This window comes from Alnus glutinosa, chromosome 2, assembly GCF_958979055.1.
Source record: "Alnus glutinosa chromosome 2, dhAlnGlut1.1, whole genome shotgun sequence".
Classification (NCBI taxonomy): domain Eukaryota; kingdom Viridiplantae; phylum Streptophyta; class Magnoliopsida; order Fagales; family Betulaceae; genus Alnus; species Alnus glutinosa.
Window position 1 is genome coordinate 398,217 of NC_084887.1, and position 19,922 is coordinate 418,138.

The 19,922-nt window shown below is 37.3% G+C and overlaps 3 protein-coding genes across 5 annotated transcripts; 1 reads left to right on the forward strand and 2 right to left on the reverse strand.

The window, feature by feature from the left end:
• The first annotated feature begins 1,257 nt into the window (after window positions 1–1,257).
• On the forward strand, window positions 1,258–11,817 carry LOC133860638 (ribonuclease E/G-like protein, chloroplastic). Of its 3 annotated transcripts, XM_062296207.1 has the most exons (14): window positions 1,258–1,595; window positions 2,718–2,821; window positions 3,553–3,734; window positions 4,200–4,452; window positions 4,539–5,653; window positions 5,741–6,058; window positions 6,187–6,228; window positions 6,712–6,836; window positions 7,542–7,689; window positions 8,268–8,340; window positions 9,244–9,356; window positions 9,632–9,751; window positions 10,516–10,671; window positions 11,165–11,817. In XM_062296207.1, exons 1-14 carry the CDS (start codon window positions 1,441–1,443, stop codon window positions 11,345–11,347), a joined length of 3,087 nt encoding a protein of 1,028 aa, XP_062152191.1. In that variant the 5' UTR covers window positions 1,258–1,440; the 3' UTR covers window positions 11,348–11,817. The 3 variants fall into 3 exon arrangements, with proteins under 3 accessions (XP_062152191.1, XP_062152192.1, XP_062152193.1); XM_062296208.1 differs by lacking the exons at window positions 1,258–1,595; window positions 2,718–2,821 and having other exon boundaries at window positions 3,593–3,734; window positions 4,168–4,452; XM_062296209.1 differs by lacking the exons at window positions 1,258–1,595; window positions 2,718–2,821; window positions 3,553–3,734 and having other exon boundaries at window positions 4,239–4,452; window positions 4,528–5,653.
• A 443-nt stretch (window positions 11,818–12,260) lies between these two features.
• Window positions 12,261–14,766, reverse strand: LOC133860639 (uncharacterized). Its single transcript, XM_062296210.1, has 2 exons — window positions 14,626–14,766; window positions 12,261–14,264 (listed from the first exon to the last, which is right to left on the reverse strand). Exon 2 carries the CDS (start codon window positions 14,209–14,211, stop codon window positions 12,493–12,495), a length of 1,719 nt encoding a protein of 572 aa, XP_062152194.1. The 5' UTR covers window positions 14,212–14,264; window positions 14,626–14,766; the 3' UTR covers window positions 12,261–12,492.
• A 1,315-nt stretch (window positions 14,767–16,081) lies between these two features.
• LOC133861050 (U-box domain-containing protein 3) lies at window positions 16,082–19,588 on the reverse strand. Its single transcript, XM_062296747.1, has 2 exons — window positions 19,143–19,588; window positions 16,082–17,181 (listed from the first exon to the last, which is right to left on the reverse strand). Exons 1-2 carry the CDS (start codon window positions 19,496–19,498, stop codon window positions 16,356–16,358), a joined length of 1,182 nt encoding a protein of 393 aa, XP_062152731.1. The 5' UTR covers window positions 19,499–19,588; the 3' UTR covers window positions 16,082–16,355.
• Between the last annotated feature and the right edge of the window lie 334 nt (window positions 19,589–19,922).

A 19,922-nucleotide genomic window follows, 5' to 3' on the forward strand; every position in this document is an offset into this window, starting at 1 on the left:
CTTTTTTGTTATTTTATTTTATTATTATTATTTTTTTTTAAAAAAAAATAGTTAGGACAGATTTGCGATCCATTTAATTGTATGACTTGTCACTATCAATTAATTGGACGGCAAGTCAACAAAGGAATATTTGATTTTTGTTTCAATTTTAGGAGCTTGTTAAACTAGAATTATAGTCTATTTGGACATGCAATTTTTTGAGTTAAAAGTGTGTTTTTAAACAAAATCATGTAAAAGTGTCAAACACTACACACGATTTCAAAGGCCGAACAACAATTTTATCAAACATTAACTGTTATTTTAAAATAACAATTTGACTAACTGTGTTTTGAAATCATTATTTTTTAAACCTGCACATTTTAAAGCTACTAAACCAAACAAACCCTTAATCAAGGTTTTACGCCATAGAAAAGTATAATTTCCTAATAAAATATAGGTATCTTTTGGTTAAAGTCTTCAAGTCTTAAAATCAGAAAATTGCCCTCCATGTCAAAAACATGTTTACCATTAGTTTTGAGAGAACGTTTTTAGAAAACAAAGCCTCAAAACACATATAAACAATGCTAAAGATTCAGTGCAGAAATTCGGTCAAGTAACACCCATCTCTTGGAATGCTATGGAGAAAAGTAATCGATAAGAGAGGTAGAGATGGAAAAAAACTTCATGATGGGGTGATTAAAATTAATTGGGGCACAACCCTTGATAAATTGGACAAGAAGATGGGTGTTGGAGTGATAACTAGAAACGGTGAGGGATTTGTTTTCACAACATTAGTTGAGGGGTAACGGCTTGGAAGGTAAGAGAAATTTGCAGAGATCTGGGGCTCCTTTGAGTAATTATACAGGATGATGAGTTGAAAATTGTGTATGCTTTGCGACATGAGGGATATTGTCGGAATCGGCATGGCCAATTGATCAATAATATACGAGCTATGTTAAATGGTCTTCAATCATGATTTGTCGGTCATTTAAAAAAAGAAGCAAGTGAATCAACCTACCGTTCGGTAAAATCAGCTCTTTATTAATCTTTTAAACTCAATGTGGATGGATTGTTTGAAGTATTGTACTTGCTAGCTGATTCATTTTGATTTAATGATTTTTATTTAATGAAAGCTTGAAATTTCCTTAAAAAAAATAAAATAAAAAGAAGAAGCAAGGAAAGAGCAAAAAATCCCTGAAAAAAAAAAAGAAAAAAAGAAAAAGAAAAAAAGAAGAAGACATTAAGAGAACAAAAAAAATTCACACAAGCGTGGCAAATCGGCACACGTGCCAATGCCATACAAGGCGCCAAGCCAATCCTATCATCTTCATCTTCTTCTCTCTTGGCTATCCGTCCCCTTTGCCCCGAGTCACACCACGTTCAAGGTCACGAGTCACCCTACTCAAATGGCGAAACTATCCCTCCAGCCATTCCTAATTTACCAGCCAAGGACCACCTTTCATGGCTCGCTGTCCGTACTCCTCCACTGAAGTTCAAGCTCATGCAGGGTGGTTCAGGTTCAGCTTCATGGACCTCCATAGCATCCCCCGACGCACCACTCCTTTCTCCTCCTGCTCTTCTTCTTCGCTTCTCCGCTCCGAGAGCACTCTATCTCCGTGAGTTCGCAAACAACTCACATTCATACACTCATCATATATGCGCTCCATGTATTTGTATGTATGTTGGTATGACCTTTCTTGAATTTTCCCAAGGGATGCGCTTTTAATTAGTCTGAATTCAATTGGGTTCTGATTACACTACACACTCACACCCAGAGTGTTCATAATTTCGTCGTTTATGTCAGACCGTATACAACCCAAGAAGCCTCTCATAGCTTCAGACGTCAATTTATGCATGGTTTTATTGAAGCTTCCATCTGCTATATCACAGTATTCAAAAGCTTTAATTTTTATTTATTTGGTGATCCTTTTGTTGTATCATTGTCAAAGCCAAGTTTTTTGCTGGGTAGGCTTTAAGAGTGTGGTTTGCTTAATTCAACAGGATATGTTTTATTATATACGATTGACATTATTCAAACATTTTCCATTTTTTTGGGATGATGTAAGTGTATAATATGTATTTGAGTCCGAGCATTTGATCATATGGCCGTTATTTGATGTTAAAAGCAATGCTGCCTCTACTTGGGTAAATGATGGAAGCCTTACATATAAGAAATTCAGACCTTGGAGTGGCATATTGTCACGCTAATGTTGAAACCATTGTTTTGTAGAGTTGCTAATGTATCTTTTTAGAAATCCTCACGCTCACCCTCCCAATGAGGGAAAATGTATTGTGGTCTTAGATGCAACACACTTCCCTTGGTTGTGATCTGAAAATCCTTACTTTCAATGCATGAATCATTTTTTCTTATTCAATAGCCAAGAGTCAACTATTTACATGGCACATATCAAGTTTGTCAAGTTATAGATAATATGTGACCAGAAGAAGTGATATTCATTTATAGACACCACAAACAAGTGATGGAGTTCACTTAGGTATGATTTTTATGGTAATGTAAATAGTAACGGTTTTGGTACTCTTGGTCATTCTCACCATTAATCATCTTCAAATTCACTTGTCCTGTCAGAAAGCTCAGAAATTACTGTTTGCATACCGGTCGAGCATGTAATGAAATTGAAATATTATACGTAATCATATCAACTTAAGACTTTGACTGCTGGGCTGACTCTCTTTTCCTTTCTTGGAAAATCAATAATGCGTTTCTAATTTTCATTCAGGTATATATGCCACCACCTACCCTTTGGAAATGCGTTCAGATTCACACTTTGTATAGGGAGTTGTAATTCTTTCAGAAGATCCGCTATAATGACTATGAAGAAACGTAAGTTAAATTTCCCATTCTGAACCTCTTGTTGGTGAGGCTCTGAATACTTTAGGCAATATTTGGGTATACTAAGTGCCACTCTTATATAGTAGAGATCATAAACTTACTTCATGCTTTAATATCTTGTTTTTAGGTAGCTACTTCAGTCTTAGCTGTCTCATTGTATTTATCTCGTTCTTTAAAGTCAACAACTGTTTTATTTGCTGTTATGTGATTATTTGTGTTTTCCTGTCTGAATTTAGTTTTGCTTAAGTAAACCTTTTGTACATTTTTCTTGCTGGTGTTGGCTGACTTTAGCTTTCTTTGTAAGCCAGCATTTCAATGGAGGACCTTTATCTGAAGATAATGTGAACATATGATTATAATTGCTTCTACTTACCAACTAAAACAGGTTGTCTATAATCGGACGTAACAAGAAAAATGTGGTGAACTTATAAATTTATAATGTGCCAAAAATTATAATATCCATTAGTTTCCCCCATTTTGTTGTGACCTATCTAAGATCTGGACAAAGTAGTATTTTTAAGTTGAAATTTCCATTAACATCGTTGATGTGAAATTCAGTTTACCAATTGTGAGAGAAAGTCTCTTTCTGTCTCTGGTTTTACTTGATTCTAATGGACAGACATTTTTCTTCATAGGAAGTAATGTTTCGCAATCATCCTTTGAGGAAGTACTTTCTTATTGTTTTGAATGGCTGATGGATCTAGCATGTTCTGATTTCTCAGGCAAGTCAAACACTACTTTGAAAGAATTATGTGACACAGTTTGGACTATAGAAGCCGATTTGACAGCTGGTCAGCTTCTGTACATAACTGGGGATCCTGATGTATTAGGCTGTTGGGATCCAGAGATGGCTATACTTATGTCTCCAAGTGAACATACAAACTTATGGAAGGCTGAAGTCAAGGTAATGTCACCCAGCTGTGATAAGTGGTAGCAATGTACTTGATGCATGTGTATTCATAATGGGAAGTTGAGTACTGTAAAATATCTGCCTGATGTAGTTGATTCTCTGTTGTGACACCATTTCATTGAACCAGAATACATACTGTAAGGTAACTAAGTTTACTTATGCAGATCTAGGAGAAGCCTGTTAATGCACTAGGTTTTAACTTTTTGACTCTCTCTCTCTCTCTCTGAGATAGGTAGTTTTTATCTGTTTCCCCAGAAATGAGAAAGAACAATGTAGTTCCCCAGTTGTTTCTTTTGATTTCTACAGAGAATTACCTTATTATGAAAACTAAGTAGTTGGAAACAAAATATTACTCTTCACATAAAACTAGTGAGAGACGCTTGAAGTACTTTATTTGCTTTCAGTTTCATAATTGTATTTATTGCAGATTGCCCCTAGTCACCCTTTTGTGCTTGACAGATGGCTTGTGGTGTAAATTTCAAGTATAATTATTTTATAAAAGAAGAAGCACGGCCTTCATGTGACATCATTTGGAGACCTGGACCTGAATTTTCTATATCAGTACCTCTACCTGTTCAACAAGATAAAAGAATTATGGTGAGGGACTCATGGATGATGTTTGATACCAAAAGGCCTCCAGCTCAACTATGGGATTCATGGATAGAGGAGACATATCTTCCCATACAATCTTTAATTTCAGCTCCAGCCAGAGGTAATTTCTCCATCTGCGTACACTTATATATGCAACATCTTCCCTTATAATGTTTCTGAACTCAAATGCTTCCAGTGGTTTGACAGATGAAGATGAGATAGTGAAAAGCCTTGAAAGTGACTCAATAGAGTTAAAGCCGTTCTTACATGATTCAACGGTCAAGGATATATTGTACTCTAAAAGGGAGGATACCACTAGTGCCACTCATAATGGGTCAAATTCTGACAGGGTTTTCACCGAAAAAGATCAGCCTGTTGAGGAGCCCTGGTTACTCCCATCACCTCTCTTTTTTCCTGTTTCCAAGGATAAGATGGGGTCTGATGTGTCCAAAAGTAATGACACCTTAGAAGATGAGGTTATCGAGATGGAAGATAAAGGAAATTTGTTGCCTGAAGAAGACAGCAATCTTATTTCAGAGGAACCCATTTCTACTGTTATTCTCATTAATTCTTCAATATGTACCATGCAAAGGATTGCTGTACTGGAAGATGGTAAATTAGTGGAGTTATTACTGGAACCGGTTAAAACTAATGTGCAGTGTGATAGTGTTTATCTTGGGGTGGTTACAAAACTTGTTCCCCATATGGGAGGTGCTTTTGTAAACATTGGAAATTCTAGACACTCTCTTATGGACATCAAGCAAAACAGGGAACCATTTATATTCCCTCCATTTCGTCGAAGGACAAAGAAACGAGAAATCAATGGTTCTGTTATTGGACCACTTGAAAAGCACCCAACTGCCCATGAAAATGTGTGCACATCTCATGATATTGTAGTCAATGGTGATAATACAGAAGTAGACTCTCAGGATGATCCTGTACAATCTATGCACAGTGACTATGAGGAACATGAAGTTGAGGATGATTTTGATATTTCAGAAGTTCTTGAGGAAAATGAAAATGGCAGTATAATTGATTATGATGAAGTGGAAGCTGCTTTTGAGGACTGTTTAGATCGAAGTGAACATCACCTAGAAGGTGAAACTATTAACCGTTCCCTTCTGGTTGACATAAATGGTTCAAATGATTCTCAAATGTCTCATCTCCAACATATGAAGGATTCTAGGCATACATTCAATAATGACAACAAGTGGGTCCAAGTTCGAAAAGGCACCAAAACTGTCGTACAAGTTGTCAAAGAGGGGCTGGGTACAAAAGGTCCAACGTTAACGGCTTATCCAAAATTAAGAAGTAGATTCTGGGTATGATTCTCTCAAGAATTCTTTATCTTTGTGGTATATTCAACCATTATTTGGTGTTTTATCTGAATGAACTCTCCTGGCTTGCAGATACTGATTACTCGTTGCGATAGAATTGGAGTTTCAAAAAAAATTTCTGGTGTTGAGCGTACACGCTTGAAAGTCATTGCAAAAACTTTGCAGCCTCAGGGTTTTGGTCTGACAGTAAGGACTGTTGCTGTTGGTCATTCTTTAGAGGAATTGCAGAAGGACTTGGATGGTTTGCTTTCAACTTGGAAAAATATAATGGAACATGCCAAATCTGCAGCTCTTGCAGCAGATGAAGGTGTCGAGGGTGCCGTTCCCGTTATTCTCCATAGGGCAATGGGTCAAACACTCTCAGTTGTTCAGGATTATTTTAATGATAAGGTGAATACCTGTTTCTATCTAACTCCTGATTCTCCCATTATCTATTATGCAGTTTTGAATGCTTTATTTTAACTTGGTAACCTGCAATCTCATTCCTAGTTGTATTCTTTGTTATGACTTACATTCAGGTTCAGCGAATGGTAGTTGACTCGCCAAGGACATATCATGAGGTATGACATCAGAAGAATACCAGAGAGGACTATCTTACTGAATAAGGATCCATGTCTGTGTGTCTTCCTGTTTTAGGTTTTTCATTCTTTCCCTTTCTAGCAAGTCTCGAGTGAGGAGGGTAGGGTTATTGCCTTTAGTAGTATATATACTTGTGTACATGGGGTTGGTCGGGTTGGTCCACAATCCCATATATCACAGAATTGGTTTTTTGAGCCGAATATTCAAAATGAACTTATATGGGTGTATAACTGCCAGAGGTTATGATACATGTTTATTCAGTATATAGCCAGTCAAATGGGGATGGATAAGAATTTTCTACTTAATACTTTCTTATTCTGTAACTGCTGTGGTATAGTCCCTTGCTTTTTATTGAATTTTAAATTACTTATCAAAAAAAAAAAAAAAAAGATTTCTAGAGATCTCGTCTTTACTTTTCTCCTATGAACATAACTAGTGTCAACCTTTGCTATGTCATTTTCCAGGTTACCAATTATCTTCAGGAAATTGCCCCTGATCTCTGTGATCGAGTTGAGTTATACGATAAAAGAATTCCTCTTTTTAGTGAATTTAACATTGAAGAAGAGATCGATAATATCCTGAGTAAAAGGTGAGGTTTAGTCAGTATTGCTTATGTTGTCAATTTCCACATTTCCTAGCATAGAGGCTGCATAAAGAAGCTTTTTGTTCATTGATCTATGTGTTTTGATTACTATGTTGGTGAATCATCAATTCAAAAGGCTTAAGCTGTTAGGAAGTGTGAGTCAACAATGTATATCGTGCAGTACCCCACATTAACACACTCAATACATGCTTATGCATTGACCTAGGTTTTTGAAACAAATTTTGAATTTGCAGAAATCATATCAATGAAGCCTCCAAGAACAAAATAAGGCATTATAAAGAGAGGTTGAAGTGAGAGAACTGTGTTCCAATCTTTTAATGGTTAAGGGCAAGGGAATGCAACTTTCCTGATATTTCAGCCATAACAAATGACGATCTAATGAACTACTTTTTAGTTGGTTTCACACATCTGTTGGCCATCCCATAATAAATTTGTTCCTTGAAGTTAAAAACAGATAATATTTAATTTTTTGCACTAGCTCCCTAGTGTTGAAAGTATGGTTGAAGAATCAGCATATCACCACCAAATGGAGGGGCTCAACCCGTCATGGTCCTTTTGAATAACTGATATCCTTCACCTTTTCCATCAACTGTAAAATGTTTCTATTTATAACTATAAAGTTATTCATTGCCGGAAAACTTTATATTTATTACCATTTTGTTCATGTTGATTGCATCTCTTGCTTGTCAGGGTTCCACTTGTTAATGGGGGTTCTCTTGTGATTGAACAAACTGAGGCATTGGTCTCTATTGATGTTAATGGGGGACATGGGGTTTTTGGTCATGGGACTTCGCAGGAGAAGGCTATTCTAGATGTCAACCTTGCAGCTGCAAAACAAGTACGCTCACTGCCGAGTTCTTATCATCACTTTGTATGCACAGGCCAGTGAGGCCACATAGTTCATAATCCAAGTTTATATTTCCTGCTAGCTAAAGAGTAGATTAATCTGTTATTACTTTTGTCGTTTTCTTCCATTCAAAGGCCATTGCTTTTCCTGTAGCGATTATATCTTGCAATGTCTTTGCTAAAGCTGTACTTGTATTTCGTAAGTCAATTTCCTTGATACAAACACAATTACGCAACTCGATATTTAGTTTAGAAAAGTAAATCTTGCAATTAATAGATAGGTTAAGATATGAAGGCAAAAAACCATCAAATGGTAAATATTGTAGCCGTTGTCCAGAAGTATATGTGTAGGACTATTTTATCATCCATAGAGGGCTATGGTGTATATTATTTTGAGGTTGCTGCATTGACACTTGACACAGACGATATTGTTTTTGCTGTTGTTACGTATCTTTTCATCAATTGCTGTTAGTCTTTCTTCCAAAGGTTTTTAATGGAGTATCTGATTATGCCATCTAATCTACTAGAGCTCTACACAACTTGTTTGAAAGAAAATAACATGTTTGTCAGATTGCGAGGGAGTTACGGCTGAGAGATATTGGTGGCATTATCGTTGTGGATTTCATTGATATGACAGATGACTGTAAGTTTAAATATCTCTCTCTCTCTCTCCTGTGCGTGCACACGTGCACGTGTTCCCATGGGTCCCATGGGGGTCGGTTGGTGTACAATATTTATTTGTAGGAAGTTTTAGGATCAATAATTCAAGTTTGTTCTTGGCCCTATAAGTTTCTCTAGATTAGGAGCAATTGCCTACGACTTCTTTTTTCTTTTGTTCTCTACCATCATACTAAATAGCAGTATTGCACAGATGTTTGTTATTTATTAGTGGATTTCCCAGATGAAAAGAGAGACTACTTCTAGCTTCTCTCTTATTCTAGAATGAGAAAAGTTATATAACTGCCTTTATTTTGATACTACTGTTATCTATCCCTATATCAATTTACGGTTACCGAACCCACCTGTAGAATTTCTATATATCATACTTCATAAACTAATTTAGGCTTAAACTGTATCAAAAACTAAGGAATATCCAATCAATGGACCATATAATCTGCCCAGTAAAGTTTGGTGGAATTTGTAATACAATGTAGCATTCACTTGAGTTTGGCACCTGCATCACATGCTTTCCAGGAACTTCTTTGTCAACAGATGTAGGAACGAAGGAGATTTCACAGTTGCCTAATCTTCATTATAGAAAACTTAAGACTCGTTGTATGGCCTCACATTCCTTTTCCAGAAAGGTTTTTCTGACATGAACAAATTGACTCTATTGTATTAAAAGCAAATTAGAGCAGTGCACAATGGGAGGACTTCATTAGTTAAGAGTTGAGAGAGGCTTTCTTAATTACCTCTTATATTAAATTGTTTATCATTTTTTATTTAAGAAATCAACACGCTAAAAAAATGCTAGGCTTGCTGTGATTGTCATTTAAAGTACATAGTTTTTTATCCATTTATTATTAAGCATTATCTTATCTTTCAGCAAATAAGAGATTGGTATATGAAGAAGTTAAGAAGGCTGTAGAGAGAGACAGGTCGATGGTGAAAGTCTCTGAATTATCTAGGCATGGGCTTATGGAAATAACAAGAAAGAGGGTATGTTCCTTGATTTTAAATGCTATTTTCTCTTATCTTCTAATTTGCAGGAATCTTAATAACCAACATGAAAAATGGCTGGGCAAAGATGTACAACTCAGCATTGTCCCAACTATTTGGGATTGGCTAAAATGTAAACATGAAAGGAGAAACATATAATTATTTATATCTAGTTTACAGGCAAGATATTCATTTGAGAAGTTGACACAATACTAGATAAGCTCAACTGATATCTCTTTTTTACATCTAATGAATGGTGGCACGATGTTGAACAGGTTCGACCTAGTGTCACATTTATGATTAGTGAGCCATGCGCATGCTGTCATGCTACTGGGAGAGTTGAAGCTTTAGAAACCTCCTATTCGAAAATTGAACAAGAAATTTGTCAGTTGCTAGTAAGTTTTTTTTATTCTTTTTTTACCTTATCTACTCTATTAAGATGAAACTCAGAAAATCTTGTGAAGATTTGGAGCATGCTAGTGGGGATAATACAACACATTACTTTTTTTTGATAAGACATCCCTAAGTAAACATGAAGTATATAAAAGGAAACACTTAGTTAGAATGAGCAAAAAGAACAAGAAAATCACTAAAACTAATAATCATTGGAGAAACATAAGCAGTTGTTCAAAGATACAAAGTTTTTAAGAATAAGGACTTAATCTCCATCAATGTTCTCTTCTAGTCTTCAAAACTTATGTCATTCTTTTCCCACCATAAGCACCATAAAAGGCACGTAAGCACCATCTTCCGCATAGCAGCGCTCCGCGTACTGCCAGTAGTCCACTAACATCGACTACACATCTAGACATAACCTAAAATAGTCCAAAACAACTAAAAAGATAATACAACACATTACACCCAAATACCGGCTATAATGGATGTGTAATAGAAAGTTTGACTATTGTGCTTTTCCTTCCAAAAGCACTAGAAAAGAATAAAAACAGCCATTAGGAAGCAATTTTTTTAAATTTAAAATCTCACATACAAGGATGGGTTTTAGAATCTCACCAACTTTTTAATTCATCATAATTTACTCCTATACCTCTGATGCACCTCTACAAATAATGACATTTCTTGGGCTCCACTAGCGTGCTTTGCTGTTATTATTTACCCTACCTGTTTTGTTGAACTTATCAAAAAAATATTGTTTTTTCAGGCAATGATGGATCAGGAAGCCGATCCTGAAAAGCCAAAGTCCTGGCCAAAATTTATTTTGCGGGTTGACCATCACATGTGCAACTTTTTAACTTCTGGGAAAAGGACAAGGCTTGCAACCTTGAGTAGTTCACTCAAAGTTTGGATTCTTATAAAGGTATGCCTCGTTCGCAACTATGTTTCTTAAGTATCTGGAAATTCCATATTATTTTAACTATAGTTAGGATCCTACAATTCCAAAAATAAGCAAATGTAAAAAATATAAACCAATCCTTGATTCAGCAACCATCTAGGAGTTAATTCATAACAACTGACATGTTTACTGTAAAACAGCCTGCGTGAGTTAATCATCCCTAGTTCTATTTCTTAGTTTTGTTTTTTAGGAGAACCACATCAAAGGAAATGGGGGAGGGGTGGGGTGTGTGGTTTTCAACAGCTGTTCTTAGACATCGTAAATTTTTTTTAAAAAAATTGTTTGTTAGCCACAGGGCCATTACCAGTCCACCTATCATTTTCTTGACCTGTAAGGATTATACCCATGAAAAGTTTTGCCAACTATTCTCATTTGACCTATATGGGTGATTGGTAAACTTGTATATTTCCATAATTTGCAATGCTAATCATTGATTGACAAAGCTGTAATCCATCAGGTTGCTAGAGGTTTCACCAGGGGTGCCTTCGAACTGAAACCTTTATCAGATGAAAAGGCAAACAAAAATCAGCATCAAGCTGCCATTTCTATGTTACGGGCAACAACGGAGACCAGGACTAACAATTCCAGCAAAAAAGTAACCCTTATTCCAGTCAAAAGATGGAAGACCGGTGGAAAATGAAATTTTGCCAGATTGGACTTGTTGTTTTCTGTACAAACAACAGGCATAATGTCATTTTTGTTAGGAAATTAGGGAAGAGATAAGGATAGCTTTTCTTTTTCTGTAAGCTTTTTGGGTCATATAGCCCCCACCCACTTTGCACTTGAGAAGCTTCACAACGTATTGTTAATAGGGCGAGGAGTTTTGTTCTTGAGAGCAAATGTCTAAAATAATGAACATTGGCAGCAATTGGCAATTCGAGAAGGGAGCTCTGTTACCATATTATGTTCTTTATTGGCTAACGGATAACTGAATTACTTTCTTGTCTCAAACCACGCAAGTATCTCTAGCATTGTGGTAAATTTGATTGAATATCTTGGAACTGTAAATGTAGCGCCTCTCAAGCGAAGGGGAATAAGCCACCCATCTTATGGACACTGCCCCGCAAAGACTGAAAGAAAGAGTTGCAAAGTATTTCCTGTTTCCTGGTAGTCCTATATTTTCTTGGTAAAGCATGATCATACAATTCATATTATTCAATGAACTAAAAGAAGGAAATTAACTGGCTGAGATTCCCTGACCATGCTACTCAAAGCCATCATGGGCTCAAGGCTTTCATGAATTAGGTCGTGCCTTTGAGAAAAAGGTGAAGACTAGTGTAACGATGACAAATATGCATAATGAACAATGTCGTAGGAAATAGGAATAGGTAATGATCTGGTTTTCTTCTCCAGTCTATGTAGTGTTTGAAGTGATGCATCTTTCACAGAACAATAATTGTGTTACTCTTTTCACACCCAATTGACACTGCCGTTATCGCTTTATTGCATAAAATACCTCAGTTCAAAAATAAAAGCACTCCCAACTTGTGCATGCCTCACAGGAATATAGATGATCGAAATGCCAAAAGTAAACATAGAATGATGTACATTCATGACCGTCAAGAGCAAAATCATCATTAAAAAGGCAATCTGAGGAGCATATTCCATCCTGACAAGTTTCCATATGACACATTCATACATAGTTGCTTTTACAGATACAAAACTTATGATTATGCAACTCAATGCTAAAACTAAGAATTAAAGCTTACAATTTCTCAAATGCAATACAGAATAGGTAAAAGTAACGTGGATATTTCCAGATGTCTCAAACTTCATATATGGTGATTAGCTGGCCGAAGCAGCGCAGGTGTTGATACCATCCTTGCAATCATTGGTGAGATCATTGAAAGTTTCGATCTGCTTTTTTCCTCTCAAAAACACTTCTGTATCAACCGACACCCTCATGTAACCATCAAATTCAACTGGATTGCCTTCGTTAAGTTTCTTCATCTCTGAGTGCCACTCACTATTCTCATCCCAAAGATCCTTGTACTCGTCAAGGAAATGAGTAGAATACTTGTCCTTGAGAGGGTCAAAGAAGGACGTACCAGGTTCATTTGTTGCAATATAAAGGTTCCTCCCATCTTCAATCTTGTCCCTTAGGGTTGAGAGAAGTGCATCAGGTGAAGTATCTGTAGCAAGATTCGGCCAGAGCTCTCTGTTCCTTGCCTTCTCCCCTCTCACAATATGAACAGCATCATAATCCCAATTCAACCTAGATGCAATAGCTGACACTATATCCATCAACCGTCTTGATTTCCATATCAAATGCCATGGTCGTTGAACAACGGACTCCGTCTCTCCTTCACAGACCCTATACCAGTAATTATCCGGCTCCACAGACCCAAACTTTCTCATAATCAAAGCATCTTTCACTTCTGAGAGTTTCATTGGTGTGACCCTAAAATCCTCCACAAGATGGAGATTTAATCCATCTTTCTTCTGCCATTGTTTCCAATCTGACCAAAACTGACCCTGGTCCAACACTGATGCCGACTCTTTCAAATGCTCAAAGTCAAAGTAAAACCTAAAATCTTTCCCTTCCTCATTCTGATTTGATGAACTGTAAATTGAAGATAAACATATACTCAGATCCATAACCAATGTTCGGTTCAAGTACTGAGCTTCACCCAAGGCACACAAGAAACTCCACAAGTAATGGTTCATGCTCTTGCATCTATCTCCGCCGTCCGTATAAAGCAGGTACTTCCCACGGCTAAACGAACCTTCAGACTCAACGACAGGAAGGGCATCATTCACAGCCTCCCCAACAACAGGCAACGAAATAACCTGGCCTTGCTTCACTCGTGTCTTCTCAAACCCAGGTTTCTGATTCTTCTTCCTCTTCCTTGCATTCACACCCGTGTGGTAATCCCCAATCCCAACCACACTAAGGGTACAATTCTCAGACCTTGAAATCACAAACCTCCTATAATCCTTATAAAAAGCAGCAGTCTTCCCATCCTTAGGCCTAAACCGCCACGCCATATCACAGGTGCTATCATTAGACCCAGGAACTGGTTTCCCAAACCTATAAAAATGAATATCCTTAAAATGTTCTATAGTGGCCCTCATCATCATATGGAACACCTCAGGGTCCCTGCAATCTACCGGGCTATCCACACTGTTCTCACATGAGGTCGCTTCCTTTTCAATGGTACCTACACCGGGGTCTACAGTTTGGGTTATATTTTCGACATCTGTTAGGTTGATAAACGTGTCGAATGCAGTTTGGTTTGGGGCCATGAAATCCTCACCGGTTCTGACAACCGTGTTATCAGACTTAAAAGTGGCATTAGAGTTGGATGTGAGAAATGTGGTGATCTTGGTTGATGGGTGAAACAAAGGGTCTTCGGGTTCATAAGTGGCGGCAATAATTGTAAAAATTAGTACACCAAGCACAAACATAGTGAAGCAAAGATTTCCAATCATTGCCAGGGCATTCTGGCCCAAATTCTCAGGCCGGAAGCTTCCGGTTCTCGATAACGAGGACCGACCCAACATTTTTCAGAACCAGAAGCCTCTTCAAGTCTTCAACAATCAACCAATCTATTACGCTATATAACAGAAAAACAAAAAAAAAAATACCCACATAAATTATCAGCACCAGAAGCTTCTACAATCACCCAAATCTACTATAAGACAAAGAAACAAGAATACCCAGAAAGCTAAAATGCCAAAACATGAGCAAAACAGTCGAAGAATGAAAGGATTAATAAAGAAAATACAGGGTTTTAGGTATGGGGGCGAAAAAGTTTCAGATCTTGAAAGTAACGTTTGGAAGATGAAAATGACATAATTATGGGTTTTTGGAGATCTACGAAGGAATGTGGAAAGATAATAGAAACAGATTAGTTACCTAAAATGACTACGACCAATGAAAATTAATGAAAATCCAAAGCTATTTTAGTTTCTCACCTTTTCTAGATGAAGATCAAGCAAATGCAGCACAAGAAGTCATCTCTCTCTCTCTCTCTCTCTCTCTCGTATGTGTCTGTGAGCGTGACTGCGTGAGTGCGGGTAAGGTTGAGCTGATGGGGAGCTGCCGATTTCTCAGAAGTCTATATGTGATTTGTAGTAATTATTATTAAATTAGCAATAAGAGGAAGTCCTAGGGGAGGTACAGTGGGGCGTATCCATTAGGATGCTTCCACGTGGACAGATTGATTACGTGGATGCAGGAAGCAACGTTGTCGTACTGTACGTGCACCACTGGACCACGGTGTCATTTTAAAGGGGCCATTAAGAGACACCGACAGTGGCAACCATGTAATTCAGTTTAGTTGTTTATGGGTGGATCTTGGTTAAGGGGACCATGTTGCCAAAGGGAAGCTTCAAGAGGTCAAGGGGTGATGGATCTCAGGATTTACACTCACTATATTCTCTTCATTCTCACCATTTAATATTGTGCCAACATATTTATCATTTATCATGCGAAATTAGCTATACATTAAATACAACAACATTAAGTTCTTGTTCAGGGAAGGGGGAGAATAATATTTCTCTTACAAAAAAATACTTCTCAAAAATGCTTCTTTGCATTCTAGCGTCTGGCCATTTTGTGTACATTTTCGTTGATTTGGTATGCTTCATTCACTCTTACTTAAAAAGAAAAACCGAAATGATTGGAGAGAAATTAGGTCATTTCTTCCCCTACGCGCCTCTCTCCCTCTCTTACCATCGATGTTCTTCTTCACCGGCGAGGTCATCCCCTTGCCCCTCCAAACGCAGTAGCCGCCCCTCTCTCTTTCTCTCTTACAACCAACATCGTATTTACCGGCGTTCTCCACCAAAAAGAGAAGAGGGAGGCATTGCTATGTTGAGGAGAATGACCTAATTTCTTCTGACGAACCTAAGTACTTTTTGAGGTTTTTATTTAAAAAATAAAAAGAAAAAAAAAAAAAGAAAAGAGAAAACCATGTAGGCAGATGTGTGAAAAAGATGTTGAGAATCATTTCTCTTTCTCGTATTTTTTTTATATCATTCAAAAGTTCACACGTGATAGCCTAATTTTTCGAAAGCTTGCTTTTTCTCTTTAGATCTTGGACATCATTACTGAGGGCACGTGAAACTTTCCCCAGATGAAAATGCACCACACAATTAGCTCAAGGGATTAGGAAACCCCACATTCCATTCTATCTGATTTATGAAGAAACAATTTCATATTTATTGGGGGTATTTGTTCATTGTTGGGATTCTTATCTATTTTTGCCTTAATGAAACTAATCTCACCCACCAAAAACTAAAAAACCAACCTTATGTCCACTAATGTGAAGATAATGGCCTTCAGCCACTAGGGAATAGATTCAAAGCTGCCATGAGAACCAGGAGCACCACTAGCAAGTCTTTTCACAGATAAGGGTACCATACTGAGTGCAGCAAACGTCCATGTTAATATGGCACAGAGAGATTTCTATATATATACATGGTCAAAGTAAAGATATACAACATACCCAAGATGTCACCCCTGAGAAAAGTAACTCCGGTAAAATCTGTTTCATTTTGACTCTAGCTATTTCCACTTGTTTTAATAATGATCTTGCCAGGTACAAGAGCTTTAGCAGGCCAAACAAGACAGATTCAGATTAAAACTCTTAGCCCACTTTCTACTAAACTACCTTCTTGAACCAAAAAAAAAAAAGGATTTATTATGCAGATGGAATATCCGAAGATGTACAAGATGCAGCCCTATGCTGGATGCAGCTCAAGCTATGCTCCATACTTCTTTGAACCATGTCTTGCAGTAACCTCTTGCAAGTTTCAGCAGCTTTATCTGCTCCATCAACCCGTGCGGCAATGTCATAAACAATTCTCTCCAAAACTGAGGAAGCTAATCTCTTTTCCTGGGGAGAATCTCTAAGCAAATCCAAAAGTGTATGGGCTCTCTCTCGAGCTTCAGCTGTGCCATCTACAGTCAGTCGCAGAAGGCCTGGGATTGCCCCTTCATTAAGAATGAGTTCCCGGTATTTATCCCGGCAGCTCTGGCACAAAGAGAGCAAAGCTCCAACTGCGTGTTCTGTGCTGACAAGAGATCCATCTTCAACCGTCTCAACAAGTGTTAAAATCCCACCATCAGAATTTGAGATTGCAATTCGTCCTTCTTCAGAGTTAGAAAGGATTTCAAGTAGGGCTGTAGTTTTTTCAGCGAATTTGGAATACTTCTTGCACTCTTTAAGGAGGTTAATGAGAGGTGGAACTGCTCTTGCATCAAGAATCGCAGAGTAATCCTCCGTGCAGGAGGAGAGATTGTGTAGGGCTGTAACAGCATCAACTTTTCCTTGAACGCTTCCAGAACAGAGGATTTGAACCAGGAGAGGTGCAGCTCCAGAAGCTACAATAGTGGGCTTGTTTGGTGCAGCAGCTGAGAGTGTTAAGATTGCTGCAGTGGCTAATTCCCTTATACTGCTGTTTCTAAACTTGAGGAGCTCCACTAGAGGAGGGATGGCACCGGCTGTGACTATCTTGACCTTGTTTCTGATAAACATGAAATGACTCAATAAGAAAAATCAACAGCATATCAAACAAACAAGAGAATATCTTCCACCATTCAGAAAATTGGAAATTGAAGCAAAGAATCTCTTGTAAGCAGATACATAGTTCACTTTTGATAATGAAAATGCACCATCGATGTGAACATTCTTCATGCACTACTTATATTTTCTACAACTGAAAAGGATCCTCTTTTGGGGAAAAGGACCAGAAAGGTTGCTTTCTTGATTTCAGAGTGCTGGTGCTAGATTAGAGGGTGGGGAAAAATACAAAACAAGGTCTGCAAAAACAAACCTAGATATATTGCGTCTGAACACAACACACAAGTCTGGATGTGGCCCCAATTCAGCCGAGCCCACTACAAACATTTTCATCTAGGTTAAAAGAAAAAAAAAAAAAAAAAAAAAAAAAAAAAAAAAAAAAAAAAGCTTATCTCCAATAAACATCACAGAGGCATTCAGCATCATATTGAGAAATGCAAACAAACGCCTAGGAAATCACATGCAAAATCAACCAAGTGCCAATGCTTCCATCTTAATTCTCAGCATATTAACTATGCCTTTTATGAAAAGTCTTCATTAAAAACCCCATAGAGCCTTTTGATTGCTGAGAAAAGTATAAAAATTAGGCTCAGTTTTTGACATTCTCAAGCACTTTACTTTCCATTTGTTCATATTTCTTGAAAAACCATATGAATTAGTATGTTATAGTAAAAAGAATTCAGCATTTTATATGAAAAAGAAGCATGGTGTTCCCCTGAACTCAGCCTAACAAAAACACGTATGTTTCTTAAACTTGACTATTGAAAATCTCAAAACCTCCTGATAGGTACCCAAGGTTGGATAGTGACATGAGATGAGATGGGATTTGATAGCTCATTTCGGGTAAGAGAGACCAAAATTCTTCACTTAGGGTAGAAGAACACCACAATACTCCGCTTAGGGTAGGAGAAGACAACAATTTCTCAAATTTATTCTCTGCCTTTCATTAAGGACCAAATGGTCTTTAAATAGAAATACAAGTAGATAATACCTAAAGTGATAACACCTAAAGTTCGAATATTCAAATTCAAATAAGCTCTAATCCTAATATTAAATAATCTAATCCTAATAAGTTGGAATTACATTCCAACTCAACTATTAAACCTATCTAACCTTAATCTTATCCCTATCACCTCCCTCAACAAAAGAATCAAAATGACATGCATATAATTTTCTTCACCCCTTTTCTCAATTTTCTCAGCAACCAAACAAATAATGAGTTCGAGATTGTCTAGATTCTTTTGTAGCTTTCCTATAGGACACAAACAAACTGATTCCACATAATGTCGAAACTCAAAATAAAATTGATATAGAGGCGTCAGCAAGGAAAACCAAAATGAATAAACCATCACCATCACGCTGTCCGTCGCAAATAAAGATTATGAAGAAGAAAATATCAGAATACAAGAACCCATGTACATGTTGATTTAAGTTCAAATGTATCCAAATACTCAAAATTAACATCAGCCAAATTAAGCAAAACCCCCAAAATAAAAAATCTCACGCTCTTTTCATGCTTTACTATTTCTCAGGAGTATAACAGAATACCCCAAACTCGGATGAAAATTGAAACACTAAAATCCAATACTTACCCACAAATGTCATCGACAACATCCAGCATATACCAACAAAAACCAGATAAAGCATGACGATTTGATTCTCAAAGTAACAAAATTTCACACAAATAAAACAACGCCCAGAAACTGTATTATTCAGACCAATTGAAAACCCTCAAAGAAACCAAATTTCCATACGCTTTCCTTCATAAACTTTCTCAACCACTCGTTAACACCCAAAATCACACACCCTACCTTGATAAAACCAAAACCCAATACAAACCCACAAATCAAATCCACAACTTTGAGCCTGTATACCAACATAAAAACAGATAGAGAGACACTTTACCGTTCGTTGCGAACAGCGATGTTGAGGAGGGCGAGGAGAGAGGCTTCCCGAGCATCCAGACTGGGAGAGACGAGCATGAAAACAAGGGGCTGAATCACACCCGCTGCTGCCAGCTTTGAGCGGGTCTTCATCGAAGACGATGATGAAGAAGAAGAAGAAGCAGCAGCAGCAGCAGCAGAAGAAGAAGAAGAAGATTTTCTGACCAGCTTTCTGATATCTCTGGCTGCTTCTATCTGGGACTCGAGATCCCCATGGATGAGCTTCTCGGAGAGTTGCAGTATCTGGGTCTGCTTCCTCTGGTTCCATGCCTCAACCTCCTCCTCCTCTCTCACTCCTACTGTGCCTTCCTGTCCCATTCTCTCTCTCTCTCCCCCTCCCTCTTCCTCTCTCGCTTATCCTTTGAGAGGTTGTAGTTTTGGCTATAAAGTAAATCACGGTATCAGATTTATCTTCCCCACTATCCGTGACATCGATACCAAAATCTTGTTAATAAAAACATTCTTTTTAATTAATTGCTTTTATAGTTTTATGTGCTAAATTTTGGTTTGTCGATATCTTCTTGTCATCATTCCACATTTATTATAAATTTATGATAATAGGATATTGTTTTGTTTAATAAGCATAAAAATTAACACTAACGATTCTTCTGATCCTCGTTAATAATTTTTTAACGGTTACAAAATTGGTTGAGATACATTAATCAATGGACAACACTAGTTTAATAAATATAAAAATTCCTTCAATATAATCTAGATAGAGCATTTTGGATTTTCACATATT